Raw genomic sequence first — 13,242 nt, forward strand, 5'->3', positions numbered from 1 at the left:
ACAGTCCATGGGGTCACGAAGAGTCAGACACAGCTGAGTGACTAAGCACAGCCCAACCTGAATTGTGCACCATGATTATTCCTGCTTAACCCCCCAATGTTGGCCTTCACAGCTTGCTGTCTTCATGTGGCTGATGACCTATGTTGGTGCCGTTTTCAATGGGATCACCCTTCTGATTCTTGGTAAGGTGGGAAGGAAAATGTCTTCAGGCTCTATGAAGTAATTGATAAGAGTAAGAGCAGAGAGAGCTCAGCGTGGCTCCAGTCCTTTCACACTGGCCCAGCCTTTAACATCCATAAAGGCCTTGTCTAGATATTGGAGGAACCTGTGTTTGTGGGCACAGGTTTATTAAATGGTCCCACCTATAAAGAAACACCCAGACAACTAGAAATACAGGAGAGTTGTCGAGATTTGGTTTAAATATGAGGATCTTCATAATTTGGAAATTATTAGTGGTACAAGAGGGAAGATTATATACCTGTATCTAACTGTCCTTAGTTGAGAGCTCTGGCCAGGATTTCTCATACTGATGAAGTTCTATGTTTCCCTGTATTTCATGAGGAAAAATATCCCTGTTACTCAGACTTTGTGACTGTCTCCATTGACACTTGCCATGTCTTATGATTCTTTCTTACAGCTGAACTACTCGTTTTCAGCGTTCCAATTGTCTATGAGAAGTACAAGGTAAGCATTTGTCTGTTTTGAGTCAGATATGCCAGTTAATGTATGACTAATTTTAGTCCTTTTTTAATTTCTTTATTTATTTGGCTACATCAGATCTTTAGTTGCAGCATGTGGGATCTAGTTCCTGAACAGGAATTGAACCCGGGCCCCCTGCATTGGGAGCACGGAGTCTTAGCCACTTGACCACCAAGGAAGTCCCTAGTGCATTTTTTAGGCATTGAAAGTTCACAGCAATCTTTTCCTAGCCGTTTTTACAGTCTAATTTTACAAGTCAAGTTCCTACAAGAAACTGGTAACTGGTTTCCTCTAAGAAGCGAAACTGAATGTCTAGAAGAGATAAGGGTAGAAAGGGAATTTACTGTGTTACCATGCTGTGTGTCTTTTGAGTTTTATCAGATGGATCTGTTCCCAAAAAAAAGTTGAAAAAAATGCTCAAATAAGAGCTGGTATCTGAGAAGAAACAAACTATTAAAGGAGTTGTGGGAATCCATCAGTGTGAATAGAAGTCTGCACTGTAGAGTGGCTTATACCAAGTGCACTGGATGCTATGAAGTTATTCTTCATAGATTGTCGTCCATCATCTGACTTGATTCGTGGCTTTTTGGTATTAAATGAATTAGTCTTACCAGGAGTCAGAACATATTTGTGTTTACTGAATGTAGATTAGACACACAGTTTCTGGTATTGAGAAAATTATGGTTAAACTAGGCTAAAGAATCTTACCTTCAGGAAAATTGTTAATCTGTGTGTTGCCACAACTGAATGACTTTTCTTTCTTAAAGACCCAGATTGATCACTATGTTGGCATCGCCCGTGATCAGACCAAGTCGATTGTTGAAAAGTGAGTACACTTAGCTTCCCCATTTCATCATGACATGAGCTTTTTTTCCCCCAATTATTTTTAGTCTCCTGTGTAAAATGCTAATGCCAAAAAAAGTAATTTTATCCTGGGGAAAAGGAAAAGCTTGGTTAATGGTTTCATTTTACTAGAAATAATTTCATCTGCTCCTTTGTAAAGCATTCTTTGTATCTTAAACTGAAAAGGACCAACAGAGTTAGGACCACTCTGCCTTTTTGAACTGGTTTTTAAATGTTTGTGGTTGTCTACTCACCATTTAGTTTCACAAATACAATATTAAGCCAAACTCTTCCTTCCCTTTTCAGAAATAAAAGTTGTAGTAAATATATTAAAGCTCAAAACTACCTCTTTTCTAAGACTATATATCCTTCTGTTTTAATCAGTTTCATATTTAAATCAAATAATAAAATGTTGGTAGAATTTTTATGACTCCCTATATCAAGGAACTATAAGTTAATATTTTTCCATATTTTCTTCAGATACTCTTAAGAAACAAAGCATCACAGCAGTTAAATTCTCTTTGTGCCCACCCCCCACCTTTCACACCCCAGATTTCAGTGCTTTTTCTAGCTTTGATATGAGGAAACCTTATCTATATCCAGACAGCCCAGACTTAATGCAGGATCTTTACCTACTTTTTTGCTTTCTTAGGTAGACACTGGAGCTAAAGCCCGGCAAGGGCAGTTCACACAGATTTGTATATGGTTGTTGCTTACTCCTATAGAGCACAGCCAGCAGGCAGTGTGCTTACATATACCTCATTCTCTGTCATCCCCAGTGAAGGGAGCCAGGAGGTTTGGGCAGCAAAAGAGGACAGGCAGCAGGCTCAGCGGCAGGGAGGGGGTGGATCTTGGGGGTTCTCTTCAGCTCATCCCAGGCCAAACTCAGCCCCTGCCTCTTCATCTAGAGGAAGCCCAGTGAAAACGGGAGTGCTGTCCACATGACACTAGTAAGTTCAAGAGCTGTCTGCTAGGATCAGTGTTAAAACAAAAATCTAGAACTAATGTCTGTATTTTCACTCTTTTTTTCTTTCCTTTTCCCAATAGGATCCAAGCAAAACTCCCTGGAATCGCAAAAAAAAAGGCAGAATAAGTACATGGAAACCAGAAACGCAACAGTTACTAAAACACCATTTAATAGTTATAACGTTGTTACTTGTACTATGAAGGAACATGCTCAGTGTCAGCTTGAGCCTGCATTCCAAGCTTTTTATTTTTTAATTTGGTGTTTTCTCCTCTCCTTTCCCTCTACCCTCAGTATCAAGCACAAGAATTGTTGGACTTTAAAAAGAACTGATATCTTAGAAAACCCAAAAGAATAAAGAAAGAGTCAAATTAATAGGATAAATCAGTACCTTAATGATGGTGGAACTTTTACCTGTAACTTGAAAGGAGGGGGAAAATTGGAGGTAAAGGAGAAAATGAAAAATAAACACATCTCTTGGGTTCTTTTATCCAAATTTCAAGGACTAGTCAGTCTTCTATAGCTTCCCATCATAGTTTTGCCCTTATTTTAAGTTAAGAAATAATGATTAACTTATGAAGAAATTATCTGGGGACAAGAATGGGATTCCTTCCCTTGTTCGTTGTTGTTGTTTTGTTTTCCGGTCCTCTGATCCCATCTTCCTGCCCCACAACATGAGCAGCTACTCCTAATTTTCTTCTTCATTTAATGATATAACTTTCAACTCTGTGAATAACTTATAGTTGATAGTGATGACTCCTGATTCCCAGAATACCATCTGATAACCAAGAATGGAGATGGAAGGTCGGACGGAGGAGTGTACAGGAGCACTGCTGTGACTCCCACGCATCCTTAGAAAGGAAAGGCTCCGCATGGGGGACGGTGGTGTCTGTGTCGTTTCTTCTGGACACCAGTTCTGAGCTGTAGTTGGAGAGCTTATTCCTGAATGTGCTTTTCCTCCCTCTTTCCTACCCTCAAGTTCAATAAATATGGTTGTACTTTTCTTATTATAAAATAAATGTCTGTAACTGCTGTACACTGCTGTAACCTTGTTAGAGAAAAAAAAAATTTAATCTGCATGTGGGCTCCTCCATTATTGAGTTATTGTAATCCTGTCTCAGTCCATGGCGGGGAAACATTTTCAAGAGGTGAACTACAGAAACACAAAGGCCTTTTTCTCTTTTCCCTACACACTCCATCTTTAACCTGTGCTCATCATTTTACCCTGAGGACCAAAGCTGAGCTGGCTTGCAAGGAGACTATCTGTGGTTGAGACACCACAGATGAGTGTAGGGAGGTGCATTTTGCGGTTCAGGTGGAGTTTTAACTTAGAGGCTAGCTTATTGGGCGTGTGTGGTTTGAGGATCCCTTCCATTTTCAGGCACTTAAGCTGTCTCAGCACCTGTACCACCATGGCGCAGGGTCCTCCTTTTGAGAGTGTTTTCCAAGCTTTAGGTAAGGGTGACCAGGCAGGGCCAGATTGTGTTGGCGGGCTCCATGTGCAATTAAGACAACAAAACAGTTCACGTTGATATCAGATGGAGGGCATTTGGGAATCTTTGATTCCCACTTACCGTTTTCCTCTCCTTCCAACATGAAAATTCAGTAAACTTGAAAGAAAATCATCTGTGAATTCTTTCAGGTTGTAACTGACAGTTGTGATAATCCAGACGGAATATGCACTGGTGACTATAAGGGCTATAATCTTTGATGGTCCCAAAGCAGTGCAGCTCTGTAGAAGGTAGTGGAAGGACCTTTTCTTTCTACTTTGTTGAGGAAATTACTTAGGAATTTAGATGGGTAAAAGGTACCTTGCCTTACTCCACTCTTATTTTCTTAGCCCCCTTTCCTTTTCAATGCTTTAACTCATTTCATGTCATGGTAGGAAATGCACTCTCCATCTCCACTCCTTTGCCCTCCCAAGAAGTCAGTGAACTGTCTTTTTGGGCTTCCCCTCCAAAGGACCTTTCCCTGCACTGGAAGCCTCACCTAGCTTTTGTTTTGTCACTGCTGTGTTCAGATTGATTGGACAGATCTTTGTGCCACACAGGAATTTTTTTTTTTTTTTTAAGAAAAATCTATAGGTGAAAAATTACTAATGAAACTGTGTGCGTATATGTGCGTGCAACATAAAAGTACAGTAGCACTTAAGGAGCTTGAATCTTGGTTCCTGTAAAATGCAAATTGATGTGGTATTAATAAAAAAGAAAAAAGAACAGTGTGTGCTGTCATTCTGCTAACTTTATTCTTTATACACAGTTTGGGTAAAGTAAGAACCAAACAAGGCTTCCACTGGCCCCCATCCCTACTCCACTTTTGAGGCTTTAAAAAGTGACTAATACTTGATACTAGTAATGCTTTCCAAGATTGCAGAATTTCCATAGTAGAACAAAGCTGTGCATTTGGTTTCTGAAAGAAAATAAGAGACCCTCTTAAGAGGTGACCATAGGAGAAAGATGAGTGGAAGGGGCCAGGGGGGTCTGTTGTCCCAGTTCACACCAACCTAAGAGGGTTCCCCCCAACCTGCAACATGAAGCAGCCTGTAACTCCCACACAGTCACAATGTACTTATAATGAGACTCAGTCACCATGGAAAATGGAAACTTTTCCATCAGGTCTTTGCTCTTTCCCAAAACTAAGGCTGCCATGACCCTTAAGCTGATTTTTTTTTATTCAACATACCTCTTAGAAAACTTAGGCTGAAATTTTAAAAAAGTAACTGATGCAAACAACTTCACAAATACGCATACAAATGTTCAAATAATGTCACTAACATGGTATATAAATATGTATTCAGAGTAACATTTACATATTGGCCATAATAGCAAGCATACCATTAACAAAAAAAATTCATGAAGAAACTTCACCTGTTCATATCAGACTCCCAAGGCAAGGAGGAGGCACCTAGAGATGAGAACCAATCTCCTGACTGTTAATTCAAGAGGCTGCAAAGTAGTAATAACTACAGTGCCACTGCGTAGTTCACTGGTGCTCAGAACTTCAGCGTGCCTCGTGATCATTGGAGGGCTTATCAAAACAGATTGCTAGGCTCCACGCCAGTTTCTGATCCATAAGGTGCCGCCCAATAATTTGCATTTCTACTAACTTCCTAATTTCTGTTGGCTACACGTTTGAGAACCAGTGGAGTGCTTGGGGCTGCTTCTCAAGACATCAGCTGCTGCCCTCCTAAGGCCTCTCCCTGCCTATCAAGAGCAAAAACCATTCTCATGCTGCTCTCCGCCCTGGCTTACCTGAACTTCGGCAGAGGGTGTGGATGACTATGATAGTTGCCCCAGTCTGCCTGTTTTTGAATAGAGTAGCAAAAGTGGCAGAGCACTCCTTCTGGATCTGAAAACAACATGCATGAAGGAAAATAAAAGAATGGCAGTACCCAACCTGGGGCCATCCATAATCCCTGCTCTCTTTTAATACTGTCTCAAAAAACCTGGACGTTCAAACATGCTGAGAATTCACTTTTCAGACGCGTGACAGCCCGTGCAGTATTTCCTAAACCCCTGGTGGCATCAACAAAACAATGCCAGAGCCTTTGCTCAGCAGGAAGGCCTTGGGCTAGGTGGCAGTCAGCCCTACTTCTGCAGAAAGCTGCTGCTGGCACCCTCCAGCTGAAGCCAGTGGTGGCAGGACTGCCCTGTTGAATACTTGTTCCAGGAGTGTGCTGCTCTTTGCCACTCCCAGGAGCCCACAATTGCACTGGGAGGGCCTGCAGAGCCCAGCTGCACACGCCATCCTTCGGCAGGCCTAACCATAAAAGAAATTTAACTTACCAGAGATGAGGAGGCCATGTGGTGTAGTGCAAAGAACACTGAACTGGGAGTTGAGGTTTTTATTCTAGTCCTAGTACTGCTCCTACCTGGTGTGTGACACTTTCAGTTCCTGGACTCCATCTTACCTAACTGTGAAAGGGGTGGGGGCAGGTACTGGTTGATCTCCAAGGTCTTTCCAGCTCAGACAATCTTGAGTTATATAAAAAATGCTATAAAATCCGTGGTATAAAATTCAATTCCCAATCAGAAGAAGTCAAGGGGACTGGGCCTGAGGCACTTGAACCTTGGGCTCTGGCCTGGGAGCACTGAGATAAGAAAGGCTTTCCTCTCTGCTCTCTGCTTTCCCATCCACAGAGGCGGCTGCCAGGGCCGCTACCCCTCCAGACCCAGCCCAGAAGTCCCCACCCGCGGGTCTCCCCACTCAGCCTTGAAGACCAAAGAAACCGGCCTGGCTATGTGAAGAGCGCCAGTGGGTTACTAGAGACTCCTCGGAGGAACCTGGTGAGGCACACATTAGTCTATGATGTTTGGGGTCCTCCCGTCCGCGCCTCCTCTCTCCTACCTTTAGGTCCTTCCTCCACCACCTCACAGCTTATCTCTGACACACGCATAATAAATAAGACATTTGCACATAAGGGTGACGGACAGCTCTCTTCCCGCCCCTCCCCCTCTCATATAAAAGCATTAAATACAGTTTGAAAATAAAATACAAAGAGCAAAATGGGCCTGATCCCGGGGCCACCTGTTCTCCACAGGAGAATGAATGTACACATCCCTCTCGGACCTGCCTGGGAGATCGCGGGGCCCATTCCCGGCCCCTCGCGGCCTGGCTCTGCCGCGGAGAGGAGAGAAAGGAAGGCCGAGGCCCGGCCCCAGGCCCAGAGGGCTGCGAATGGGTGGCACGTCCACGGTGTACAAAAGGGGAGGGGGGCAGGGAGGGGCCGGGAACAGAACGCCAACCGCCGGGACCTCCAGTGTCCCGGACTCGGACTGAGGGCGCTTGAAGCAGGCGCGCCTGACTGAGCTTAGGGGTACAGGGAGACCTTCGGAGCAGGCGAGCAAAGGAAGAAAGTGCTAATCCCTTTACAAAATCGCGGCGCCGGCGGGCGTGGCAGGGGCAGGAGGAGGGCGGGGCGGTCCCCGCAGAGCCCGCCCCGTGGGCGGAGCTAGGATCTGGCCCCGCCCTCCCGCCCGCGGGCCGGCGGGCTCCCAGGCCCCACTGCCCCTCCTTCCGAGGAAGGCCCTCCTCCGCAGTCCAGGACACGGAGCAGCCGCGACGGCCAGTAACAAACGGCTGGGGGCCGGCCCCGACCCCTGAGAGCCGTGCCTGCCGGCGTGCCTCTGTGAAACCTGGGCGCCCCCCCAGCCAAGGAAAAGGGACCGGCGCGTCCCTTCTGCACCCCCTCCGCTACACCTACTTGGGACCCTAATACTGACGGCGCCCGGCCCGCCCAAGCCTGGCCTCACGGGGTGCGACCGGGGGCCGAAAATTCTCCGTGCACAGACTGAGGCTTCCCAGGAACTCGCCGCCTTGAGCGAGAAGAGCGCGCTTCCCGCGGCGCCCGCACTAGCTTGAACCCGCCACCCCACCCCATTCCCGAGTCTCCGCCCTGCCCGGCCAGCGGGGGTGGGCAGCAGCCAGGGCCGCGGGGAACTGGGGGAGCCGGCTCGGCACCGCCGCCCTCCCCATTGAGTGCTCTACGCCCGACACACGGCGCCCGCCTTGAGGTCCGCGCCGCCGTCGCGCGGCGCCGCCGGGGCGGGCGGCCCGAAGCCCTCGTGACCGTAGCAGCGCAGCGCCGCCTCCTCGTAGGCCTCCAGGATGGTCTGGCGTTCCTCGGGCGTGAAGTCCATGGAGAAGGGGTGGACCTGCAGGATGTGCCGCTTGATGGTGCTGACCTTGAGCGTGGCCAGCGCGCCCCCGCACACCATGCACACCAGGCCGCGCCGGCTGCCGTCGTAGTCCATCAGGTACTCGCCCCGCCAGCGCGGCTGGTAGTTCCGCCGCTGCTCTCGGCTGCGGGGCGGGGGAGGTGGAGGAGGTGGCGGCGGCGGCGGCGGCGGCGGAGGGAAGGCGAGCGCCCCGGGATCCGGGCCGTCCTCGTCGTCCTCCTCTTCCTCCGCCTGCCGCTCCGACGGTTCCCCGGGGGAGAGCGGGACGTCGCCTAGGACGGAACAAAGGACCACGCTGGAGCGTCCTGGCCTCGTGACCCTCCCACCCGTGCCCTCCGGTGCTGCCAGCCTCCCGTCTCCCCTTCGACCTTCCACTGTGCCCACCCGCCTTCTACCCCTAGCCCCTCTCCCTCTCCACCTGCTCTGACCCAGCTCACCCCACCACTCCTCCTCCTCCTCTGGCTGCTCCTCCTCTGCCCCTCCCCCCTCCTCGGAGGCTGCGGCTGTGCTGGGGGCGGCGGGGTCCCCGGGCGATTGGGGGCAGGGCAGCCCCAGGGCCAGCAGGTGGGCGGCCTTCTCGCTCCACTCCTGGGCGATGAGGGCCCCGACTGGCCCGCCGAGGCACGCCGAGCCCGGGTGGCGCCGGCGGATGTGCCGCTTGATGGTGCTCATCTTGAGCGAGGCCAGCGCGCCCCCGCAGGCCAGGCACACCAGGCCGCGCCGGCCGCCGTCCAGCTCCAGGAGGTACTCCAGCCGCCAGCGCTTCGGGCAGTGGCGGCGGGGGTCGCGGCCCCGCACAGACCGGCCGGGGACCCCCACCCTCTCGCCCTCCGGCTCCTCCTCCCCTGCCGGCCCGGGAACCCTCTCAGGGACCCAGCCAGCCTCTTCCTTTACGTCTGGGGGGCTGAGATCCTGAGAGGACTGGGCTCCAGCAGCGGGGGCCGGGTCCCGGCTCTTGCTGGTCAGGTCCTGGGGGACGAGGTCATCGTCTGTTGGGGAAGGGGTGAGGGAGAGGGGCTCAGCTTGCTGGCTGGGTTGCCCTTACCCACGAAGAGGGGGTCCCTTGCTTCTCATCCCAGCCCTAAGCTAGAAGCCCCACCAGAATCTGTGTGTGCGTGTCTATGGGGGCGGCGTGAGGGGGGTGGTATGTGTGTGTCTATGTTGGGGGGTAGAGATGAGTCCCCCCCCAACCAGAACCTCTGTGTGTGTGTGTGTGTGTGTGTGTGTGTGTGTGTGTGTGTGTCTAGGAGATGTGGGTGTCTATGTAGGGGGAGGGGCATGTGTGTGTATCTATGTGGAGTCGGGGAGAGATGAGTCCCTCCCAGTTTTGGCCACAGACCTCACTTTGCAGCCCTTATATGAAGGGGTCCTGGCCATGGGAGGGGCCTCGCACCTGGTGGGGACTGGGTGAGCTCAGACAGCGCCTCCGGCTGGCCACCCCAGGCCTGCAGCAGGGCGCTACGCTGGGGGTCCCTGCGCTGGGGGCCACGGAGCCCCAGGCAGCTGGGGTGCACCTCCAGCACGTGGGCACGGATGTCATCCAGCTGCAAGCTGGGCAGTGCCCGGCCACAGGCCATGCACACCAGCCTGTTCCCCTGCGGGTCATAGTCCATGAGACACTCTGCCCGGAGCCAGTTCTGCAGGGTCTCCTTCAGCCTCCGCTCCAGCCGCCGGGCACCCAGCCCCCTGCTGCCCCCAGCCCTCCGGGAGGCAGAGAGGCACCCACGCTGAGCCTGGGGTGCCCCTGGGCCCCCTCGCCTCTGGCGCCGGCTGCCCCCACCAGCTGGGGCTTTGCCTGAAAGGGTTGGAGGGAGGGAAGGGACTGAGATGCTGGCCCTCTGGGAGAGCCCCCCCACCACAGCCAGGACCTCCAGCCACAGGCCTCCCCCTCACTCTGACTCTGAGCCCTGTGCCTAACCTTTGCCCTTCCCTTCCTCTCCCCTCAAGTCTTAACTCCTTCATCTCCTAATCCGCCTGCACACAAACCCTCAGGCCGGCCCGACTCCCGCCCAGGTCCAGATTCTCCAACTCCCCCCCAGGTCCAGATTCTAGCCCCTTCCCTAGACTTCACTGTCATTCCTTTCCAGTACCCTCTGCTCCCAGGCCTCTCTCCAGCCTCCACTCCCTGGATCCTTCTAAAACTACAGAATGTCAAAACTGTCTATGATACTGGAGATCTTGTCCCACGGTCCCTCACCCACTGCTGCCCAATAAGCAGAGCTCACCCCAAAAAGGAGCAGTAGCTTGCTCCAGGAAACCAGCTAGTTGGCTAGGAAGCCCGGGCTGGCCCCACCTGGCCCCATCCACCACCCAGGCCCCAGCTTCCCCAAGTCGGAGATTACCTGGGCCCTTGGGCAGGCTAGCCTGGAGGCCAGCCCCTTCCTCCTCCTCCTCCTCCTCGTCGTCCTCCTCCTCCTCAGGCCCCTGGGCCCCCAGCCCCTCGGCCTCTCCGCAGGCCCCCAGCCCCAAGTGGGCATCCCAGCTGTTGCTGATGACTTCCTTCTCCCGGGGACTCCAGTGCAGGGAGTAAGGGTGCTTTTGACGGATGTGTCGCTTGATGGTGCTGAGCTTGAGGGTGGCCAGGGAGCTGCCGCACACCATGCACACCATGCCGTGCCGGGCAGGGTTGAAGTCCATCAGGTACTCCAGCCGCCAGTGGTCATGGTAGTAGCGACGATGGTCACGGCCAGGAATGCGGCTTTTTCCAGGCCTCGAGGCCCGGGCCTCACAGTGGTCTGAGTATTTCCTGCCTGAAGATGCTGGTCCCCTGGCCCTGGAGGAGGGCAGGGGGGCACTCCCCCAGGACCCTAAGGCACCCCCTTCCAGCTGAAGATCTTGCCCTGAAGAGGAGGGGGGGAAAGGGAGACAGTTTCTCAATCTCTAAGATTTCCAGGGAAAGAACCTAGGGCTTCCCTTCTGCAAGAGAATGGAGGTGCGAGAGGTCTGCTCAGGGGCAGGAAAGGGACTGCAAGAGCAGTCAAAGGGAGGTGGCAGAGCAGGGAGTCAAAACATTGGTCCTTTACAAAGAGTGAGACCCCTTTAAGAGAGGATGAGGAACAAAAGAATGCAGGGCACAGCTCTAATTTTTTTCAAAAAACGAACGTGAAGGCCAAGGAGGCAGCAGGTTCTGCAAGGCACCCCTTCTGGATGAGCACTGTCCGGGTAAAGCCAGGGCAGCAGCCTGCTGCGGCAGTTATAGTCAGAGCAGAGCGGGCAGCCGGGCCAGAGAACAAAGGGGGCATCTGTCTGCACACAGGACCCACCGCCCAAGGCCCCAGCCCGGAGGGCCCCACCCAGATGATCTTTTTCCCTTTTTGCAATAATGCCTCAAATACACCCTCCTAAGAGGCCCATTTTAAGAGGTACTAAGAATTGTCAGGTCCCCAAATTAAGGAACCCCATGACAAAGCTGTCAGCACCTCCAGAGAAAGGAGTTTTTAGGACTAGAGTCTGGGAGAGCTGATGACTGGAAGGGCCGGCAGGAGGGCCACCAGAGTGTCTACTGAAGATACTGCAACAGGGAGTGGCCACCACCCACTGGAATCCATTAAGTCTTTCTGGGGATTTATTTTTTGCTCTGGCCCGGAGCTGGCCACTGCCCAGCAATCAGCGGGCAGGCAGTGGAGAGGCCACCAACCCAGTGGTGTCCCCTTTTGCCAAACGGAGACCCTGAGCAGTCCCTCCCACTTTCCCTACAGTTTGGACCGTATTTCATTTAGAAAAGGGTCTCCTGGCCAAATAGGCTAAATAGACAGGTGTGGTCATCCTCCCAGTAGAGAATCTCACCGTATGGAAAACAAAAGCCAGGATCAGAGGGGGCTCCTGTCAACCTGTTTTTGTTTGGTTTTAAGTACATAGAAGAAAAAGAAAGCGCTAGTTTCAGAGTCAGAAACCTGGGTTTGACTCCGGGCTTCACTGGTAACTTGCTCTGTGACCTTTGGTAGGTGATGTCCTCTCTCTGGGCCTGAGTGTCTTTGTCTGCCAAGGCACTGGATAGCTAGCTGGTCTCTCAGCATCCTTCCAGCGCCGGATCTGTTAGTCTAAGGTGGACTGGCCCTTTAAGAGCCGAAAAAAGGGGAGGAGCTGGGAGTCTTTAAAAACAAAAGGGGATGGGGAATTTCTGGGAGGGGAGCTCCGGCATTAGGGGTGAAGCTCCAGAACCTGGACGCAAGCTTCAGGGCTCTTAAGCCGTTGACCCCGCATAGAGAAACAGCCTCCTTTGAGAGCAAACGGGGAGGACTGGCTGGTCCCGCTATAGCTGACAAATTGTGGCAAAATTTCTGAAAAGATGGGAGGGGTAACGCGCGGATAGAAGGGGAGTGAATGCCATTGTGGGCGAGCCCATCTCTTTAAAAACTGCCCGCCCGTGGGGAAGGTACTGATAGGTCCCCAAGAGGCGCAACCCATGCTCTCTTCCAGGGAGAACATAGGGAAAAAAGAAAAAGGGTGCCCTTCTCTAGGCGAGGCCCCAGAGTTCTGAAGACAGCCCAACTTAGAGCAGCGGAGTCCCCAGCTCAGTTCCTCTGGAGGAAAGCCCCGGAAAGGGACCCAAGGTCTGGGCAGACTTTTTAAGAGACAGCCGGTTAAGGGAGACCACCTGGGAGTCTGAAAGAGAAAGGGACGGGGGACGCAAGTCCCAACAGCCTAGAGCGCGCGCCCCGCGGCGCCAGGCCAGGTCCTTCGGGGCCCGTCCAACTCGGCCTCCGAGGCGGGGGCCGCGGGGCCCTTTAAGGGGGAGGGGATCCGCCCGAGCCCCGCAGGCCAACCCCGGGAGCTGGGCGGGGGGCTCCGCCGCTGGCGCTGCAGCCACAATCCGCGGCCGCCAGGTGGCGCCCCCGCCCGCCCTGCCCGCGTCCCCCGCTTTGTTCGGCGGCGAAGAGGGGCCCGGAGCCCGGAGCCGCAGCCCTCCCCTCCCCCACGCCGGGGCCCCCGCCCGAGCCACCGGCCCCAGCCAGCTCTTACCGCCGTCGTCCTCCTCGGGTTCCGCGCTGCCGCTCGATCCGGCGGGCGGCAGCCGTCGGCCCCGTGCCGAGGCCGCTGCTGGCCCGGGGCCGCCCC

The 13,242-nt window shown here is 52.8% G+C and overlaps 2 protein-coding genes across 4 annotated transcripts in view; one reads left to right on the plus strand and one right to left on the minus strand.

Moving 5' to 3' along the window:
• Positions 1-4,715, plus strand: part of RTN3 (reticulon 3) — a 71,243-nt gene extending 66,528 nt beyond the window's left edge. For 2 of the 3 annotated variants that reach the window (XM_040256105.1, XM_040256104.1), the window contains exons 4-7: positions 113-182; positions 638-684; positions 1,467-1,525; positions 2,590-4,715. In XM_040256105.1, coding sequence (XP_040112039.1) covers positions 113-182; positions 638-684; positions 1,467-1,525; positions 2,590-2,635 — 222 coding nt within the window. In that variant the 3' untranslated portion in view covers positions 2,636-4,715. The remainder of the gene's footprint in view (positions 1-112; positions 183-637; positions 685-1,466; positions 1,526-2,589) is intronic. The other variant, XM_040256106.1, reaches the window with a different exon arrangement.
• A 14-nt stretch (positions 4,716-4,729) lies between these two features.
• On the minus strand, positions 4,730-13,240 carry ZFTA (zinc finger translocation associated; the record flags this gene model as incomplete). The annotated part of the gene is made up of 4 exons (XM_040255200.1): positions 4,730-9,173; positions 9,578-9,979; positions 10,527-11,024; positions 13,147-13,240. Coding segments are annotated over 4 exons (2,178 nt in total), but the record flags the coding sequence as incomplete, so codon positions are not given.
• Positions 13,241-13,242: the final 2 nt, after the last annotated feature.

Source organism: Oryx dammah, unplaced genomic scaffold (genome assembly GCF_014754425.2).
Source record: "Oryx dammah isolate SB20612 unplaced genomic scaffold, SCBI_Odam_1.1 HiC_scaffold_15, whole genome shotgun sequence".
Classification (NCBI taxonomy): domain Eukaryota; kingdom Metazoa; phylum Chordata; class Mammalia; order Artiodactyla; family Bovidae; genus Oryx; species Oryx dammah.